This window comes from Melospiza melodia, chromosome 8 (genome assembly GCF_035770615.1).
Source record: "Melospiza melodia melodia isolate bMelMel2 chromosome 8, bMelMel2.pri, whole genome shotgun sequence".
Lineage (NCBI taxonomy): Eukaryota > Metazoa > Chordata > Aves > Passeriformes > Passerellidae > Melospiza > Melospiza melodia.
The window spans coordinates 10,951,609-10,973,435 of NC_086201.1; the positions used below are offsets into that span (position 1 = coordinate 10,951,609).

Sequence of the window (21,827 nt, forward strand, 5' to 3'; positions counted from 1 at the left end):
TCCCTCCTTCCCTGATAAATCCACACCTTGTTCTGGACTATTTTTAGGGGTGATTTTTTGAGTCATTAGTTGCTCGTGCACCATCTGCTTGAATTTGCAAATGAAACAATACCTCAAAGAGATAGGAGCTGTCTCTATCCATCTTTGCAGGGTGTAATTTATGAAACCTAAATTTAAATGTTAACCATGTTTAAATGTGCTGCTGTAGATCATATTAGTAGTAATGCCAGCTATTCTGGGGTTTGGGAAGGAGTTTGGGATCAGGGTGGCGTTTATAAGTACTCCCACTTCTCAATTTCCTGGTTAACATTCTCTTAGATGATAGAGTTATAAATTATTTCAGACTGCTTCTGTCTGTCTCTATTTAAAAGCAGTATGACCTCACCACAGCATCTCTTTGGCTTAGTTTGTCCTGTGTTTCAAAGCTTCATAGAAAATACTTCCTAGAAAACCTGGGGGTTCACAAGAGTTTTTGGTTTCAGGAATTGGACACAGCGTGACTGAAACTGTAAGAGGTATTCAGGGCATGCCATGCAGACAGGGAGCTAGAATAACATGAGACTTGGATTTTTAAGCTTTATCCTTGTCTAAGAGCCCTCCTTAAATGACTGGTGCTGTCTGAGAGAAAACCAGAGGAGTTTGATAACTACACTGCACCAAACACCTGCCAAGTTAAAAACCCAGAAACAAAAGAATTAGTTTCAAAAGCCCACCATGGTTTCTAAGCAACGTATTTACTTGTCACATCATTTGTAAAATCCAAACGCTTGAGAGAAAGGATATGAATAGTTTAGAACATTGTAAATCTACACTCCCGATATTATGAGTCACATTTCATTAAGTATAAAAACACACATTTCAAAAATTTATAACCTTCATTTTGACTCACAGTTCACATGTTTTGTTTTTGTTTTGGGTATAGTGTTAGTGTTTTAATGTACTGTTTTTCTTCTGTGAATGAGTGATTGTTTTGAAATATTTGCTGCTTTTTTTCAGCTCTTGAGCACAAGTGATCGCCATTTGAGCTGACTTTGATGAGAGGGAAAACTATAATCTAGACCTCATTATTAGTGAGAAAAAAATTGAAAATACAGTCAGAGTAACTTCACCTGTCTGTTGGAGAAGCTGTGCTCTGCTGTGTCACCTGTGCTGTAGGCAGGGTGCCCAGGCCCCAGGGAGTGAGAGTTTTGTGGAGGAGGGACATGGTATAGCTGTGACATTCCACCTCCTCAAGGAGCCTTACTCCTCAAGACTGTCTCATTGCTGGCTGGGCACAGACAGAAGCCAGTAAAGTGAAAGACCCTGCTTGGAAGCAGGCCAAAAATCATACTTCACAAGAGCTCCCTGGTGAGGACAACATAAAAGGTGTGAAGGAGGGTGGTTGAGACACCGTGTGACAATCTGGCACAACAGCAAGCTGAAGGGAAACAGCTTGGACAACAGGAGGATGGCACCCAAACAAATGACTGTACAGAGGGTGGCTGGGAAGTCCTAAGGGAAACATTTGACTTTTCCCAGAAGGAAACTACAGGGGTGTGAGCTCAGGGCCGTAGCCTGGTGAGGCAGCTGATGCGAGAGGCAGGGCTACAAGGGTCAGCCATTCACAGTGAATGGAGGTATTACTGAGGGAAACCAGCCAGAAAACATCATGGCCAGAAGCCCTCACTGTTCTGCCTGCCAAGAGGGCTGTCAGCTCCAACAGGAGATGGGAAAAGATCATCCCCCGTGGCTGTCACATAAGGAAGTGCAGCCCAGGAGCCCTTGTCACAACTGGCTGTTACCAACAAGAGCCCAGAGGTAGAGAGGAGGGAGCAAAAGCTGCATCAGGGACTCAGAACTGGCAAGTAAAGTGCACATCGTTATGGACTGCCAGACTTCTCAGCAATAAATGTAAAACTGCTTAGCTGCAGGTGATGCAAGCCTTGATGCTGGACAGAGGTGATTTTCATACTTGATTTAGAGCTGATCTGAATGTGCCTGTTACTGCCAAGTAGATAGGTGCAAGGGAGGAGATATCACAGAGTCATAGAAAGGCCTGGGTTAGTAGGGACCTTAAAGATCATCTAGTTCCAGCCTTCCCACCATGGACAAATGTGGCACCCACTAGATCAGGTTTCTCAGGGCCCCACTAAAGCTGGCCTTGAACACTTCCAGGGATGGAGCATCAATATGGTTGGTTTGGGGAGCAGGGAAGGTGCTGTGTGAAATTTCAAGTGTTGTTTTAGGGGAAGCAGCCTAGGCACACCCTTTTCTGACTATTATGCTTCTGGCTGTATAAAAGCATTGAAAAAGGTCTGGATCATGCAGGCTTAGGAGCTGAAGGCTGTGTAGAATGACTGATGTCCCAAAAGAGTTCCTTCAAGTTGCAGCTTGCAGAAATATGGTAAATTGTAAATATATTCTAGGACCCTCAGCCAGAAGGTTTGGCACCCTGAGTTTATTGAAAGTCTCTGGTGTATGATTGATTATTCTGTCAGGAACCAGGTTACATGCAGATTTGTGGCTGAACACAGGCTCTTTCCTGCCTGTTTGGCAGAATGCTCCAGAGCACTGCAGTAAAATGCTCAAAACCTGTGCTTGTCAGAAAATATCACTCTTACCCTTGGGCACATTCAATCCTGTCCACATCTGGGCTGCCACTAAACCCTTAAATCTCCATAGATAATGTCTAGGCAAAAAATATTTTGCAAAGCAGGAAATTCAGTGGCAGCGGTTGGGTCAGAGTAGTTCCACAGATCCACAGAGTATAAAATCTGTCAGCAATACTTACTATTGCTAAATGATCAGGGCCCCTCACCAACATTTCTTCTCACAGGGCTTCAGTGAGGCAAGAAAGCACGAATAATTTCACACTGTGGATTGGAATCCAAGGCCAAGAGGGATTAAGAGCCACCTTGCCCTGTGAAAAGACTGTGATATTGTGGCACATGAATATGTAGCATATCTGAAAAGCAGTGCAGTACTGCACCTAACACAGCTACTCCTGCAGTGAGACTGCACTTTCTGAAGATACCAGTCAAGGTCTGCACAACCTCAGTCTGCACTTGACTAATGTGGACAGAGCCAAAGTTCTTTTCTGGGCTCAGAAAATCCATGGAAGAGGTGTGATTTGGACCCCTTACTCTTGTATTTGTTATTTTAATCACTTGTTCTTAGCCTTGCTTCTCCAAAGATGCAAAGTGTTCATGAAAGCCTGTGAGTCCCATGCACTAACACTGGGAAAGTGTGGCTTCAGCATGGCCAGAAAAGTCAAGTCTCTTACAGCACAGAGAGACTCACATGCACACAAGTCAGCATTGGGCACAACCACATGGGCACAGCCAACAGCTGTGTAGTCCACAGACCTGCCCTAAAACAGCCAGGAGTGGTGTGCCATTGGTCCCTGTTAGCATCTGACTACAGGATTTTTCTCAGTATTTTTCTGAAACAAATGGACTGAACCATTTCTGGTGGCTTTGGGCTATTTTTGCACAGTCTTACGCCAGCTTTACCCCCTGCTAAGTCACATTGGGCTGAGAAATTACCTTGCCAGTGGAGGTATTAATGAGGACATGAGCAAGCAAAGAGCATGATAATTTTTTTGATTACATCCTGATCATAGGTGGGCAGCTGAAAGCGCTAGTGCACAGAAATTGAGAGAAACAAATGCCTTCCTTCTCACTGCGATTTTTCCTATCAGACAAAAGAATGTCCTAATTAAAGTTGCATCCTTGTATCATAGACTGGAGAGGGGCAGATAACATGGTGATGTGAGGGGGGAAAAAAATCCCAAAATCAGTCTCTGAAATTAACAGAAACCTTCAAAGGACCATGTTTTTTATTTTAAGGCATTGCTTGACCTGTGACGTAAAGAATGTGGTGAAGGTGAGAAAGCTGTCATTAGACACTGCAGCTAGTTAAATCCATAATTGGGGTGCACAGTTTCTTTACAAAGGGAACAAAAGTGTGATTTAAAGTGCAGGTTTTAACCTCCTTGGTTGAGCCTGGGATAGTTCAAAGGGAGATTTTCCTCTCTGATACTCTGCCAGGTGAGGTCAGCTCAGCCCTTGTATAAATTGTGGAGGGTGAAGCCTCACTGGGGTGTCCTTTTTTTACCTATAGGGTTTGCTTTCCTCTTCTGGTCTGCAACCAGTGTAAATTTGGCATACCCTAAATCTATGCTGTTATATCCCTTGGAGAGGAGGGGAAAAGGTGTGGAAAGGATGAAGGACAGTTTTTGTAATTATGGGATTCTGGGAGGTTTAAAGCCTGGTCCAAATTTTGTTTAAAGTGGCTTTTGGCTTTTTCTTAGTTAAAATTTGTGCATTTTTTCAAGCAAAGAACATGAATTTTAGTTAGCTCATAGTAAATAAATCAAATTAAATGCTATACTGCAACACTGTCAGATTGTTGGAAAGGATGACTGTGCAGAAGAAGCTGCAGCTGTAGGAGGGCAAAGGGGCAGTTTTGCACATTAATATTGTACATGGAGAAGAGGGTGAGGCAGTGGCAGTCTCTGGTCTGTCATCTCTGTCAGCAGGGAAAACAGCTGCTCCTTCAAATTGCCTGCAAGGCAGCACCACCCACCCCTCTGCAAGTGACCTCAGCAGTGCTGTGGGGCTGAGCACTTTCACAGCCAGTGCCTGCACAGCCAGTGCTGTGTGAAAGGCAATCTTTGTGCAGCACAGACTGATAGGAAGCATCTTTACACAGCAAATTGCAGGCCTCACTAGAAAAATATCTCATATTCCAGATAAAATGAAAATTGGTGATACCCTATCAAGAAAGCAGCCACCCATGAGAGGCTCACTTGCTTTAGTAATGCACTGAGAATAATTAAGTTTGAAGATTGCATTTCTGAGAGTGGGATGGGTGCAAACACAAGGTCAGGATACTTTGGCAAAAGCCTTGGAGACTTGGACATAATGTGTTCTACAGCATCACAGAATGGGGCTGCAGAGCAATTTTCCTCTGCATTGCTGAGAATACTTTCTCTTGCTCTGGTTAAGGTAGAGATGTGTCAGTTTTGTATGGCATGGCTCACCACAGTGGTTTGCATACCAATTTACATCCAGATGTTTAGGTGCTAAGCCTACTGTTCTGTGCCACTGCAGAGGTATAAAAACCCAGCAAAGAGTAGGGATTGCTGGGCAATAACTTAATCTCACCAGCCAAGTCCATCAGTATTTACATGTTGAGTACATCCAGAGGACTGAGGATGTTTATCAGCCTAAGTAGCCAGGTGGGGAGGCTGCCAGGGGAGATTTGAACAATAATCAGTGCATCAGAAGAAGAGGAATTTTATGTTGTGACTTACTGAAATGATGGGCAAATAGGAGAGCAAAGGTCTCTGTCTGTCTTGGGACCATATAAACGTGCAACTGGATGAGAGAGGAAGAGAGGAGCTGTCAGCCACATGTCAAAAAAGACTTGAGGCGGCATGTGGGATAATATGTGATGGTCTGAGAGATGGAGTCACTCTTCCAGAAAAATAAGAACAAACCCACACATGCTCTTTAAAAATTTGTCTCATTTCTCTGAGGTTTTAAAGAAACTCATCTAGTGAAAAAGAGGGAAGAAAATATAGTAAAACAAAACAAAAAAAAGAAATTGACCCTCATTTGATAAATATATTCAAACAATATTACAAAAAAAAATCCCAATCCCCATTCTTTGAAGTGTCTCAGGAGCATAGCAAATACTATAACCCCCAAAGATGTGGAATCATTTTGCAGTGAGGCTTTGTCTTTCCTGCCCTGGGGAAAGAGAAGGGCCAGAGACATCAGAGCCAGCTTGCTGTTCCCTTTGTAAGCTGATGGAAGAGGGGACAAGGCTGTAAATCCAAAATCCAATCCCCTTTCTGCTTCTCCCTTCCCCAGCAGCATCCATCTATCTAGATTTCTGCATATTGGCATAGCCCAAGTGTGCCTCAGCTTTGCTGTTGTCCTGCCTGCTCTGCAGCTGTGTCTGCCTCCTTTGACTCTTCCTAGAGTTGGCCCTGAATATGCAGCATCTAGAGGAGCATAGCTGTGCCATGTGCCCTGTGCCATTAAAGCTGATGGTAGTTTTCCACTGAATGCAATCTAGAGGAATTTCATCCTTGTTTCCACAGAGAAGTACTAACTGGGCTTCAGTGCCACACAGAGACAGTAGCTGAGCCCCTGCCTTGATTTGGAAGCTGTTTAATACAAATGATATGCTGCCTGCATAAGGAGCCTCTTCTATGAGGTTGTTTCTCTAGCTCCAGCTGAATTTATAACCGAGAAAAGTTGCATTGGGAAAAGCAATGCTTCATACAGCAACTGCATCATATTACTGTCTGCCATTTAGTATGGTTCTCTGTTGTACATCTATTGATTTTTGAGGAAGAATGATGTATTGGACAAGTTTTTCTTCAATAGAAACAAAATTACTGGTGAATAAGGATCCAGCTTGTAGGGTAGCTGCTGGTCCTCCACTTTTCTCCAGCAAGTGTTTGCCAGGAGCTTCAAATGAACCACTGGGGTAACATTTGCAAACAGATTGTCACATTACACTCTGGACCAGGCATGTAATTAACTCCTTCTGAAAGCAAAGGCCAGAATCATCCTTCAGGAGCTGGGTTTCTTGGTATGGTTGGCTAGTTCAGAAATGTGGATATCCATCTGAAAAGTTCAGCCACAGCTGGACCTGCGTGCAGGCACTGTGCGTTAATCTAGCATGAGATTTGGTAGCCAGGAGCCCTGGGGTCTGATCTCAGTTCCATCACTGCCTTGCTGTGTGCTTTGGAGAAGGTCATTTAACCTTTCTCTGGCTCATTTTCTCCATTAGTGTAAGGGGGGCAATGAGACTAACCAGCTCCTTGGGAGTCATGAGGCATGACTAAGCTGTGTTTGCCATGTAGTGTGAAAGTACAAAGTATATCTAAGGCCTCCAGGAGCAAGGATAGGAAGAGCTGACAGGAGTTGCTGGCTCCTAGCCTGAGGCTCAGCCCCAGCGCGTGGCTTCCAGGAGTGCCAGAAGGGAGCATTAGTTGTCATATGCATAATTCTGTGTCTTGTTTCATATCACCCAAAGGACCAAAGTTCTGTTAATTGTTTTTCTGATTATCTACTCTGTGACAGTTGTGAGACCCTCTTGCAGACCTGGACCCTGACTGCAGCACAATCCCACCCTGAGGAGGGGAAGGGAGAGGGAAATGCAGATCTCGTCTTCCTGGCATCCAGTGATAGGATGCACTGGCATGGTTCAAAAGTGTGACAGTGAAGGTGCTGACTGAGCATGAGGAAGCATTTCTCTACTGAAATAGTCTATTTTATTTTATTTTATTTTATTTTATTTGCACAAAGAACCTCTTCCCAGAGCACCATGAGCCCATCTGAGGCTCCAGTTCCTCACCCAGGCTGTGTTGCATGAGGGGAGCAGTACAATATTAGTCCCCAAAAGGGAAAGTAACTCTTCACTCAGTTCTTTTCAACTTTCCCTGTCCTGGTTTTGGCTGGGATAGAGTTAATTTTCTTCTCCGTAGCTGGTACAGGGCTGTGGTTTGGATTCAGTATAAGAATAATGTTGGTAAGACACTGATGTTTTAGTTTTTGCTAAGCAGTGCTTATCCTAAGTCAAGGACTTTCCAGTTTCCCATGCTCTGCCAGGGAGCAGATGCACAAGAAGACAGGAGGGTGGCCAGGATAGCTGGCTTGGACTAGCCAGAAGGATATCCCTTACCCTGGAACATCATGCATTAACTGGGGGCCATTGGCTAGAAGGGGCCAGTTGCTGCTGGGGGATGGGCTGGGCATTGGGCAGGATGGAGTGAAAAATTTTATTGTGCAGCACCTGTGTTTCTTGTGCTTTATTCCTCTTTCTCATTATTATTGTAACAACAACAACAATTGACTTTGTTTCAATTATTAAATAGTTCTTATCTCAGCCTGTGGGTTTTACCTTTTCCCAATTCTCCTCCCAGTCCCACTGAGGAGGGTGGGAGTGAGTGAGTGGTTGCATGTCTGGGGTTAAACCACAACATTCTCTCAATGTGTATTTTTCATGCATGATCAAACATTATTATCAGCTTCTGTTGGCTTTGCTTCTACTTGCAGAGTAATTGCCTAGAAAGAGAGGGAGCTTAAGACAGCCTACCCTGTAAGGAAGAAAGGGGGAACTTCTTACACTTACTATAAGGTGGAGGGAAGTAGCAACAAATGAGCCGATGTAAGGTAGTGATAGAGACTGAGTTAAGGCAGCATATTGTTGGTTTCTGTGTGCATGTCCAAGTCCTGAGAGGTTCTGGTCATGGTCAGCATGTGGGCTGTCATAGCTCCAAATTTGATAGCAGGGGTTATTCTGAAATATATAGAGAGGTTTTCTTACCTACTTGGTGTGTGAGGAGTTAGAAAATGTGAAACAAGCCTCACTCATTTAAATAGCAAAAAACATCTGAAGCTAGGATAGCCTTTTATTTATGAATGATCAGTCCATCAACTGCAGAACTGAAAAGCTGCTCTCTCTCTTAATTAGGAGAAGCACCTTTTAATCAGCCAGTACAGTGCTGACAGATGTGGTGCCTGAAAAGAGGCACTGAGGAGGAGGCCTGAATGAGTGACTGAAGCATGCTGCAATGCTTGTGGTTTCAGAGCTCTAAGAGGAAGGGTCTCTGTTGTTGTTCAGGCACTCTAATTATGTGGCTTCCCAATAGAAAGGCCTAAATTTGCCTTGTATCTCTATTGCTCAGTGGCATCACAGCCAAAGTGCTCTGCCTTCAAAGTAAGTTGTTTCAAGGCCAGGCAATGTGTGAACAAGTGCATGTGCACCGTGTTACAAAGTTCACCCAAGGTGCTATTGGCTACATGAAATAAATACTTAAGAAGCAGATTTGACTTGGAACTGTCATGGCAAACAGATTTACATGGGTATATTCTTCCACACCCTTTCCTGAATCACATCTCAGCTGCTCTCTTGCTGCTCTGGTATGTGTGTTTTGTGGTACCAGGCACAGTGAGCACTTAATCATTTTACAAGCAGCCAAATACAAATTACTAAGCCAATTAACAAATACTTTCATTTAAAGGATTTCTGCTGCAGCTTGACTCTGTTCATCTGCACACAGGATAGAGCTCTCAGTTAAAAAAGTAATTCAACCTCTACTCAATAGTGTAAATGACACTTCAGCACAGGTTTACATGCTGTGCCCCAACTTTGGGTGCAAGTTATTCTCCTAACTAGGGCATAAACTAATGGTCCAGGAGATCTTCTCCTGGTTGTGCTGCAGATATGTTCTGTGATGTTGGCTAAATTGCTCAATCTATGCTTTGAATTTAAATGAGAGTGGTGCATCTTTTTCTCTCTTCTCTATATATCCAGATGGCAAATTCTTTAAGCCTAGGTTTAATAGAGCAGGACAGACTTCACAGAAGCTAACTTTGTATATCTGAGCTGGGCAATAGTAACCCACTGCAGTCAGAGGTGACAGAGAGGATCTGCCCTCAGTTTGTTTGAACAGGCACTGGCTGGGAATCAATCTCCAGAGGGTCCATCATCAACCCACTCTGTCTTAGAGCAACAAAACCTCATCCTTGCCTGAAACTTCAGGGCATTACTGTTTACCATGGGCATTTTCAAAAAGGCACTGATGTTTATGAAAAATAAGGCTAGTTGTAATAATAATTAGTAGTTTGAGGCATAATGTCATTTGTAGCAGAGTACTCAAGAGTGTTGGCATTTGCTCTGGAGATGGCTGAAATGCAGCCAAATCTGGGGTAAAACAAAATCTGGGTTTAATACTGTGAAGTTGTGTGACCTTTTAGGACAGAAATTAAGAAGGCTGTCCTATCTCTCCAAATTTGTGCACCAGCTTTTTATACAGAAGCAGGAGGATATTGGAATTTCCTGGCTGCACCAGGCCATTGCTCTTCTGGCCTAGTCCAGGGGGTTCAGTTTAGGAGGGAAAGGAATTAACCAGCATTCACTTACAAGAGAAGATGGGAGGGAAAGAAAAAGACAGAAAAAAAAAGACCAGGAAGGTACCTCATGCATTCATGTGGAGATCTCAGTGTTCTTATATACTTCTTAATCATACTCCTTCAGCTGCTCTAAATTATAGCTCAGCAAGGTATTAAACAGACATAACTTCAAACACAAGCAGAAAAGAAGGACACAAATGGGGCAATTCTAGCTACACTAAACCATGCCTGTCATTCAGAGATCTTGCTCATTCTTGGACTGAAATTGCAGTTCAAATGCAATTCATAAAAATGGCACTGTCTGATTCAGCAGATGTTTTCCTTTGGCATTTTACTCCTGGTACAGCTTTACAGAACAAGTATGGTTAAAAGAGCATGTTATTAATTATGGATTAGTCAGTTCTAGCTGGGCAGGTCAGCTGGAGTCAGGAGGGGTCTGATAGCCTGGTTTGCCTACAGGTGTTTGTATTGCTGCTGTAAGATGTGAGAAGGATCAAACAAACAAAGAGAAACTGCCAGTGCCTGTACAGACACCAGGTGAGGCAAGCTGATAAAAAACATGGGGAAGCCCTCCTTTCTGTAAGAAAGCCCCAAGGTCAGGCTTAGAGAGCTAAGGTTAGTATAAAGCTTTTGGAAGATCATTGTGCTCTTCACATTAGCATTATTATGTTCCTGCCTGGTTCAGGTCTCAGCCACCCGAGTGGCTTTGCCCAGGTGCTACACAGAAGTCACTGAGAGAACAGACTGGCTTTATTGAAATGGACACTATCCCTGTCTGCATCTGTTTTGGCTGAGTGGAATGAAAATTGTGTCCTTTGGATATGTCTCTTTCATTAAAGATATTTTGGTTGAATTTGCTCTGCAGTGCTTCCAGGGAAGAAAAAAAAACCCCTAATATTAAAACTTATTACCTAGTCAAACTGTCCAGCTTTTTGCAAGCCTAGAACAAGGAGCTGAAATCTGCATTATAAGACTTCCAAAATCAATGCATTTAAATAGCATGCTTAACAACAGGAGAGAAACTTCAAGTCCCTAGTTATGAGAACTTTTTTCCTGAGGGTACTGTAAGATTGGAGGCCTTTCCCGGCAGAAGGCTTATTCCGTGATATCTCATGTCCTAGAGTTGCATTAATATTTTGGTATGAGTAGGTATGTGGTGTTCCAAGGGAGTGGTCAGATCTGTCACTGGATGAGAATTTAGCTTCATTTTGAAATTTTAGCTGTGTGTAGCTGTACTGCTTCTGGTCTGCTGCATACACCTTTATTTAAGTCTGGTGCTAAAGAGTTAACAATTTTTGGGGGGAAAGTATGCAGCCCTTTGAGACAGAATAGGGTTTCAGACTGTACAAAAGAACTGCTGGATCTTCAGTGACAGAACTAGGAGAAAGGATGGAGATTTCCTCTGTGTCTGTATACTTCCCTGTGTACTTACAGGAGGTATAATAATCACTGATACATTTTCTTCAGACACTGCTATTGGGTCTCATTCCTCTCTGAGTAACAAGTTCCAGTACAGAATACAATGGTGCAAGTCAACAGCAAGTCAGAGCTATATCAGCTGAAGATTCGGTATCAGGAGTTCAACATCCCAAGTTCCCCATCATCCTTGTCCCCATCCTTCTTTATTAACAGTCAGCAGCATTTGAGAGATCTTGATTTATTTATAGAACTGAGACAAGTACAACTCCATGCTTATGGCTTAGATGGTACACAAGTGATACATAACAGGAGAAGGAAAAATTGCCCAAGACTTGTTGCAGTCATTGTGACCCAAATATGAATCTTTCACTAGAGAAGTTTGAATTACTTTTTTTGCCTGGTCAGGCTGTGCTGCTGTATTGACCCTACAGAAGAGTCCTTAGGACTGTTTCATCACTACAGGATCTTTCCTCTCTGGTAACTGGCCTAGGACTGGAACTTGCATTTTCACTAGGTGGGGGAATGTCTGTATACTCGCATTTCTAGAGCAGATGAACCTATATCATCAAAGCTGCACTTTCTGCCACTTAAACAGAGCCACTTCCAGAAGTATGGTTCAATTCACCATGTATGACATAAATGTGTGTTCTCTGGAAGATTGTGGTGATGTTGGAAAAGGATTACAGCTCTTTAGACCTTGTGACAGATGGTATGCAAAAATATGAAGTTAGATGTGGCCAAAAGCCTCAAGCACACAATCCAGTCCGTATGGCTTAATATATCAGCTGATTCCTGGTGACTGCATTGTGCATTGTCTTAGCAAGCAAAAATGTGAGATAAGTCATGTTAACTAAGCCTTATCTGTAGATGTTTATGCAAATATGTGTTGCCTCCTATTTGTGATGGAATATGAACATTTAGAAGGGTGACAGGAACTCAGCTGATATGTAGTACTCATGCTACAGTGACTTCTGTCAGAAATTCCCTTGCTTTGCCCATGAAGAGACAATGACAGGAGGATTGGGAATATCTGCAGTCACTGCCTTGATTTCCCTGCTGATTTTCTGTGCAGAGAGATTCCACTGAGAAATATCTGCTCTCTTCTCTTCCACGAAGTCCTGAATGGGAATTCCCACAAGAACAGGCTTGGGGGAGCATAGTAGGAAGTCAGCTCTGCTCCAGCTGGCTTCTATCCAACCCCAGTTTTCTCAGAATTCAGTGAAAAACATGACTGCAGCCCATACGGACCTCAACTAAAGCCTGCTGAGAGTTTGCAAATGGCCCTTTGTGGCTGGGATTTCACTGTGGTTCTTCAGTATGGATTCTGGAATATTTAATGCTAGGACCTGCTCAGAACTTTGTTAACAGGTTCACTAAGATACTGATAAACAAGTCAGTGAACAAGCATATAACTGCTTTTGTATTCTGTGGAGAGGAGTCCAGGAAAACCTTTTGTTTGTAGACATGAATGACCAAAAACTCTTACTTGCTTTAATTATTTTCCCTTCCTTCCTTGGTAGCCTAATAGTTTGTAATTTTTCTGCTTGTTCATGCAGGAACTACCTCTTCAGACTTAGTCTACACAACGTTTCTCTTATTCAGGTATGTTCACTTTTTATTCTCTTATTTTATTTGACTTGTTAATGAAAGTTCTGTAATATTTGATGTACATTTTCAGAAGCCTCTATAGTGTAAATTTGCCCAAAGCGGTGCATCAGAACCAAATGCTTGTTCCCACTCCAGTAATAATGCTGGGGGAAGGGTTCTGCTGCACTTGCCCACTTGGATGGTGCTGTCTGGTTTTGATTCTCAAGTATTTGGGTGGTAATGGCGTCTGCCAAAAATTTGGCATCTTAAGGAAGAAAGCATGTAGTGTGACTGATAAAGGCTTAAACAAAACAATCAGTAGAAATCCTTGGCTTTCTTTAGAGATGTCAGTAACATGCTGGAGAAGGTTTTACTCTTCTCATCCATCTTCATTTTAGCCCTTGCAGGCCTTTGTGAACATGGATTGTTGAGGAGCTGTGTGTTGCTAAATGCATTACTAAAACCATGATTGGACTTGCAAGCATTCAAGAGGCAAAAGGGGTTGAAAAATGCATGTTACCATTGCCTTTACCAAGAAAGAGCAGCTGAAGTTTGAAAGCACTTGAAAATATCCAGCATTATTAGGACTTTACTCTCACTGCACCGAATCTGGAATTGAAGGATGCAACAAAAATTGTTAATGAAAACACCAGCTTCTTATCTTTAAACAAATTAACACTTATGCTCTGGGATACTTACCATCTTCTATAGTTGCTGGATCACCAAAGAAGCATTCAGCATTTTTTCAGACAGGCTGAGAGGCCTTGCTCCTGTACCTGACCACACAAAGAAGCCATTAGAGTAGCATTGCCAGCCATTCTGATGTGCACAAGCCTTTTGCTGTTAGTAAGAGTTACAAGTAGAGCTGGAGAGAAGAAAAGATGTTTAATGGTTGTAAAATGCATTGAATCTTTCTTTAAAAGGAAAACAAAATGCAGAGTTACCAATGACAACAATAAAGAGTTAGAGAAGCTGCTACTCCCATTTGGCAGTGCCTTCCCTTTTGCAGAGCTGCATTAGCATGGCTGGAAGGTTTCCAGTGAGCACACAGGAGAGGGAAGTTCATAGTCATGAGAGGTGTCTCTGTTATCGCACTGCCTGACAGCCTCTGCTGCTTGTCAGGGATCCCCTTCCACAAAACCCAATTATGAATCTCCCTCACACACTTCTGAAGCCAGGCTTGGCCCTCTTCAGTGCAGTGAGTTTCCTTTTCTACGCTGCAAAACATGGGAAGTCTCCTTCTATGGCACTGGAGGCTGCTGTGGGATCTCCGGTTAACATAATGAGCTTAGTCCGCTCCTGCTTTCTGGGTGTATCCGGTTACTTTGCCAAGACTTTTTGCATGACAAAGAGAGCATGGAATTATGTTGACACACGTGTTGGGAATGATGGAAGTGATTGTTTCCCAACCTAATGGTTGCCTAAGTAGCTGCTTGGCTTGACTCCATAAAGCTCATGATGCTTTTTAAAGGCACCACCTTCCCTCTACCATGCATCATTTTAAAGGTCAGATCTGAAAGTGAGACAAGAAATGCAAGGAACTTGCATTTAGTTCTATAGGGGTGAGAGTGCACTTCGAGAAATAATCACAATGTCAATTTGCATTTTGTATCTCCTCTTTGCTTTTAAATAAAATACAGTGTGGATCTTTCCAGGCCTGAATTGGGATAGTTTTTCATCTCGAGATTGTATTCTGATTTATTTCTGCTCATGAAACCTCATTGTCATCCTGCCAGTGGTGCTAAATCTGCTTCACGGAGCAGGTTTGTGCTGACAGGTATCTGCTCCCTTGCATTTGTACTTCCACAAAGTGAGGGCAGAAACATGAGGAGCAGGGTCTATGGAGAGAGACATCAGGATATGCTGGCTGTGGCACAAAGCCTGGCAGTGAGAGAAATGTACCCCTCTAAGCATGGTTTGATGAAGTATAAAGCTGTTTTTTCCTAAGTGTTCTTGTGCTGTATCCTGAAGCTGCACAGTTCCTGTGGGAAAGAGGCATGCCACGTGGTTTAGATAGGAAGTTACTGTCTTAGAATTGCAGTAAACTAAAAGACAAAATTTAGTATTAACTAGGAAGTTGTTGATTAAGAATTGTGTAAAAAAGACAGCATTACCCTATAGAAGGATTTTGATTTCAGGGTAGTGAAAGAAGAGAGGTCAATTTTGGGATGTGTCAGCTCTTGGGCCTCTTTATAATAAGGGGTCAATTCTCTTTCTTATCTCTCATTTGCTCTACCATGAGATGATGTTTCCTCCTCACTAGGAATTTTCTTTTGGTTCTGCTGAGATTGTTTCTCCAAGGCACTAATCTTTTACATGAGAACTAGTAGGTGGAGTGGAGGAGAGTGAAACAGAACAAGCTCATTTCCTGCTCCACAGAACAAAATGTCCCAACTTCTCAGAGATTTTTCCTTCTCCTCTCTTTGTTTTCGACATGTGTTCCAGAAATTTCATTTGGAACCCTTGAAGCTTTTCACCAAATGAGTTTTAGTTGCATGAGAACTTCTGTGGTGGTTAATACTTTTGTGAAAAGCATTTCTGGCTGATCTTCTTCTTCTTCATATCCATAAGGAAGGTATGGCCCAGGCATTTTGGGGATAATTTGTGATTTTGTCTACCTCTTTTACTTGCCAAAATTGAAGCACCTTGTTAAAGAATTACTGAAGATCAGCATCTTGAGGTGGGGTATCCAAAAGCACCTGTTAATATTGGAAACTTTGGCATGTAGCATTCAAATTCTTGCAGCAGTCAAAAAGCACCATTTAAAAATGGATACTCTTCCCATAATTTTTAGCACCTCTTTTAAACAAAATCTGTTTCATGTCTGTTTTTAAAGATTGTCTTATATGTATTGTAAACTCTTGTTACTAGACATTTAATAGAACATTTCTTTTAAATGATGTGCACCTGGAGAGCATGCTGGTTAATTTATGGATGGATCTGAAACAAGGCTAGCTCCTAATCTGCAGCTTTCATGGTGAGGCCATAGAAAAGTCAGTTTTATACTGGAGTTGGTAATTAATAGAGTAGGTGGAAGAGTCATTTTAAAAACATAAGCCTTTAAGCAAAATTTTTAAAATTCATAGTACTGATTGGGATTTCTTAGCAAGGAATGCTATTCTGGTGTGTGTGTTAAAAGCAGGCTATTTGGCTGGCCTTTCATAAATCACAGTACAGTGCCTACCCCCTGCTCACTGTGATTTTACCTGGATTCTTAGTTCTCAATTAAACTGAGTAGGAAATTGTTTTTGCAACCTTTCTGAGATACAAAGACTTCCAATCTTTTTGCACTTAGATGAAAACAAGCCTCTGACATTTTTCTAAAATCTGAAGGAGAATGAGATAGACATGGTTAATTGGCATGCAAATACTCTGGGTCAAGTTATTTTCTGAAGCATCAAAAGAGAACATTTACATGTGCATTTCTCTCATCTCAAACAATTGTTCTTGTTTGTTTGGGGTGTCCTTTTGCCCCTTCCCCTTTCCCTTCCTCTTTCCCTTTCCTTTTAATTTTCATTTTTCTTTCCTCTTCTTTTCCTTTCATTTTCCCTTCTCTATGGATCTAAGGTGTCCTTCTGGACTCTCATCTGGTAAGTGTAAGAGAAAATGTTGGAATTTCATAAAATATTTTGGTTTCAATTGTTTCTTTGAATGGAAGATCTCTTATAAAAAAAGTTTTTAAGCAGCCTTGTGAAGTCTGAATGCTGGTTTGTCAGGCTAGTAGTGTTTCAAATATTTAAAATACTTCAACAGTTTGTACTGTATTTTAACAGACTGTGAAAGAATAAATAAGTGCGCCAATTGCAAAACTGTTTGGAAGACATAAGTTATTTCACCTAAGAAAAAAAATTGAGATCAAAATATGCTTTAGTTGACAAGTCAATATTTTTTTCCTAAGGACAAAAATGGAAGTGTGGATTAAGCACAGAGAAAGAGTATGTGAGTTCCCCAGTAGTCATAAACCTGCATTAGGAAGGATTGCCTGTGGAGTTCCACACTGTCCAGTACCACCTAGGTCTACAATTACAGATCTACTGGTACCCCACTGCAAAACACAAAAATGCTACAGAACACTCAACTTCATTTGCTTCTGAAATTTGGCTTCACATTTCTGAATAAGTTCCCCTATATTTACAGGGGCACTTTGGATAGTGCTACCCAGTCACTAGGGCAAAACCTGAGATACTTATCAGTCCCACTGAAGCATAAGACTTAAAACCAAGCTTAAAGCAATGTATCAATATACTGAGGCATTATCAGCTCTTAAATCATGATCTGAACCTTACTGAAATAAATTTCTTTCTACTGATATTGTTGGGGTTTTGGAATAAGTATTTTTCAAACCTGAAATAGAGACAAAATATTTCCATGGTGTCCTGTGACAAATAAACTGCAGCCACCTACCCATTGCATTTCTGATAAGGATGGTTTTACTCCAGTTTTTCTTCCCTCATTTTAAAAAGCAGTAACATCTCTGCTACAGACATGAAGCTCTTAAAACTGCACAGCTGCTCCTGAAGACACACTTCCCTCCCTGCTATTCCCTGAAGAGATCTTTAGCTCTGTGGCATAATCACTGGTAAATCAACAGCATGTATCAACAAACTGTAGTTAATAATAATAAAACTTGCCTATCAGTCCTCAATATGTCACATAGCAACAAACGGAACAGGTTTTGTCTTTTGCACTTTGAATCAAACCAAGCATTAAATGCATTATTTTCTACTTATTTAGGGCTCAGTAGTGCCACACTTATGTCTGCTGATGAGAAACATGCTCTGTAAGTGTATAGAAGTGTGAGGAGAGGTGGCAGAGTTTAACTTGGTTCCTCTCTATAGTTGAATAAAATATGATAAACAAAATCAACAGGGAACAGTGAGTAATATAGTTTACAGCACAAGTTGTCACTCAAGTAATCTTTCCTAGTGAAAATACTTAACTGAGAAATATTAAGGATTCAGAATATGTTCATAAAGCCCTGGCACTTATCAGAAAACTTGCAAATGTTAGAAAAATCTTCCATCCACAAGAGTTGCTGGATAGGCACCAGATCAGGCTTGGAGGGCCAAATTTGTGCTGCTGGCTCTGCCCATGGATGCCTGAGGTAAAGTTAACCTGCCCAGGTTGTCTGCCTGGTGTTTAACATGTGCAATAGGGCTGCAGCACTCCTCTATAAAGTGCTGTGGGGGTTGCCAGTAGAAGAGAGGTAAAAGTACTGTATTTCAGATTTCCTTGCAGAAACATCCTTGAGCCAGAGCTGTTCCTATTTTTCAAAATATCCTTTCAAAGATCATGAAAAAATTAGGCATTGACATTGCAGCACAAGCCCAGGGCTGGCCCAGCCCAGCTGTGCTGAAGGTATTTATTTCTCCAATCTAGTTGGAATGTGAGATTATCGTCCAATTTAACATCCAGTTTGGGAAGTAATTTTGGGAAAGAGTAAGAATACTTTGCCTATTTTTATGTACCATTGAGTTGCCTGACAGGAGCTCTATTTTGAAATGTTCAGGAATAAGCTTCACTTTTCAGAAGCAGTTTATTGTTTGTTTCTTGCAGATTCCCAGATCTGTGTTTGAATTATGTGGCACATATTTCTAGATACAAAGTTTATTTCTTTATTTTCAGGCCAGTGCAGTTCCCTCATTTAAAAACATAATCAAAAGACCTCTACTAGAGCAGATGCAGTCTTTAATATGTGGCTGATAGCTGAGTCCTGGTTGTCACATATTTTATCAGTATGAAACATTTTTTATTAACAGATTAACATATAAATCTATTCATAAATCACCTTCCAAAGCCGCACCTAAAACCTCTCACTCTCAGCCTAGAGGTTTAAAGCTATTCCATAATAAAGCTTATATTGGCTGGGAAAACTTTCTGGTAAATTCAGCTATTTATTCTTATGGTTTAGGGTCCCCAAATAAAATCTACTCCCTGAATATTCCCTTCCTTAAAATGACTGGTCAGGAGGTAGATTGCAGCTTTCAGGTGCAAGTCATCCTTCCCAAGATTTATGTAAGAGAGAAATTTCTACGTGGAGTGAGAGATGAGGGACAAAAATAATGCATGTCAGACTGAAGGTGACAGTGTCTGAAGGCCACACCTCATCCTTCAAGGACACACTTCTCCAGCTCCTCACTGCAGGGAACTCTACTCTGTGATGGGCTGCAGCATCTGCTCTTGGGAACCAAAGTTCTGCTGATGTTACTCATCAGCTGAAATTCAGAGAGCAGAGAAAGCAAATCTCTTCTCACAGTCCATAGTGTTGAGTGATTTCTGAACACAATATCCCCTCTGTCTAAGAGAACCCAGCTCATGAGTCCATTTATAACCAGCAAAGCTTTTAAGCCCAGGTTTAGCTTTAAATAAATACCAGTTTTCTTTTGAGAATTCTCTGAGTTAAGAACATACTGCATGCTCTAGTGAGTAAAAATGTTTCAATATGCACATTCATAGGTCTGCTAAACTGTCTCATAGTCTACCGTCTAGTCATGATCAATTTAATTGCTGTCTAAAGTGAGTATTTAGGCGTAGTATAGGAAGTTCTTATATATATATTTATACATCTTTTTTTATATATGTACCCATACATGGGAGGATCATATACATAGGGTATAGCACCCCTATAGAGGAGGTCCAGGAGCTGTACCTGTTTGGGTTTGTACTTTAAGCAGGGCAGCCCTCCTGGAGTGAGTGAAGGCCATGGAGCTGATTTGCATCCAGAGGGGAGCTACCCTGTTCTGCTCACACAGTAAAGTGAGGTTTACATGATGGATGTCAGCTGTGGATTGCCAGCCTGCTTCCCTGGGTAATTTGTTAGTTGGCATTCTCTCCTTCCCAGCCTCACCTCACCTAGAAGCCAAAATTACTACAGGGGTTTTGGTCTTTGTCAGCAGACGTTATGAGCAGGATTTAGAAACTGAGAATTTAATTAGCTGCTGAAGTCACTTACTGATAACTGTAGCATATTGGACTCTTTATTTGATAAAACCCTGTCAGGCATTTTATGTGTAGGGAATGAAGACTAATGCTCTTATTTCTTGCAACTTACAGTCAGGACCATTAGACATACTTTCAAACAGGAAGAGAAAAAAAATGAAAATCAAAAGAAAAATAAATTCCTTGGACTTCTCATTTCCTGACACTACTGTTGCTTCCTTATCATTACAAAATACATTTTGGTTTGCATGTTTAGCCTTTTTTCTCTGTGGGCTGCTTCCCACTCCAGCAGCTCCAGGAGCCTTTGGGGGATCTCAATGTGCTTATGGCTGTCCCCTGCTCTGACAAACTCACTCATCTGTGGCTGCTGTCAGCAAACCCAGCCCTGCACATGTTCTGAGAGGCAAATCAGCCTTTTGTTGTAGGCAGCACCTTACCTAAGCCAGCATTTATACAAAATGAGATTTACACAAAAATGTGCTTTTAAAATTCTTATTACTTCAGGCATGCGGGCTATTTTTTAGGCACGGAGTGGTTTATTGGCTAGCTGCAAGGCACGGAGCGCGTTTCCGAGGCGCTCCCCGCCCGGTCAAGGCTCCCTGACACGATCGATAGCGGGGCCCCGGCACAGGATGGCTTCAATGGCAGCTCGGCCGGGAGCGCTCGATGCGGGGGCCGTGACCTATTGAGCTCCACAGGCGAGCACAGCCAGCTCCTGCCGCACCCTGTCCTGGGGACGGGGGGTGCCTCCCGCGGGGTCCCCGCTCAGCAGCCCGGGTTTGTGGCGGGGGAGCTGCCCATGGGTCCCTGCTCGGCCGAGGGCTCCTCCTGCCTGGGACGCCGCGTCCCGACCCATCCATCCCTGCCCGGAGCTGAGCCGCGCACGCTGCCAGTCAGGGGTGAAAGAGTCCTTGAAAACACAAAGGAGCACACTGGGCATCGTACAGGATGAACAATGGAGTACCTGGGACAGTTACTGCAAAAAAATAAAGCAGCAGGTTGGCGCTTTTTAAGGACTGAGAATACAGAGGAATATCTACATTTTGTTCTCAAGACAGAGCTTAAACGAGATCTAAATGATTCATGTCCCCTGCACTGGCTCTCTGCACGGGATTAAGTTTGACCCTGTTAGCATCCAGTCATTTATAATGAGAGCATTAAAAAAATCACCATTTATTGATTTGCATCTCTCAACGGCCTACAAATGACCTCACGTTTCCTCTAAAACCAACTATGAAGCTTTTTGCAAAAAAGAAAAAAAATTTTATAGTAAACACATTTCATATTACTGTGTGTATTTTTTCCCTAGGTAAATAATCCTACTTTTCTCTGTTAGTAACAGTTTAGCTGATATGTTTTACAGCTTCTTTTAAGCACAGCAGTTCTGAATGACTAATAGGAGGGATTATTGGAGCTATGGAGCAGTCACAGACGTGGCCTGCACAGCTGTTACCAGACACCCAGAGCTGGGGAGCCGGGATGGGAACAGTTTGCTCATCACTCCCACAGGATATTGATCCTGTCTCAGCATGGCAGGTGCAGCTGAATCCCTGAATCCTTTGAAAACCTCAAAGAGCTTTGGCCTCCAAGGTTTCACCTGCCTTCCCCAGGCTGAGCTCAAGGAGAGCCCAACCCACACCCTAAGAGGACAGATGTGTAAACAGGCACAACCTTGACTATGCCTGTGGCATCTTCAGCCACCCTGACTGGAGAAGGATGGGAAGTTTGCATCCTCAGAAACCTTTCTTCAGGGCTGGAGGAGGATCAGCAGCAAACCTTCAGCTGAAGGAGATCAGGCAATAGCTGCTGTGGTTTGCCTGCTACTGAGTGGGCAAAGGGAAAGGAAGGGTGGATTACACCATGGAGGAGGGTGAGGGAATGTGACTGTGGGGTATAAATGAGTTGCTGGGTGCCACTGCAGTTTGAGCAGTTAATAGGAGCAATTATTTTAAGTTATTCTACTGT

At 42.4% G+C, this 21,827-nt stretch overlaps 1 protein-coding gene across 4 annotated transcripts in view; it reads left to right on the forward strand.

Annotated features, from left to right (window-relative positions):
- SEMA5B (semaphorin 5B) overlaps window positions 1-21,827 on the forward strand; it is a 267,003-nt gene that overhangs the window by 149,932 nt on the left and 95,244 nt on the right. For all 4 annotated transcript variants that reach the window (XM_063161768.1, XM_063161767.1, XM_063161766.1 and 1 more), the window contains one exon: window positions 12,893-12,938. In XM_063161768.1, coding sequence (XP_063017838.1) covers window positions 12,893-12,938 — 46 coding nt within the window. The remainder of the gene's footprint in view (window positions 1-12,892; window positions 12,939-21,827) is intronic.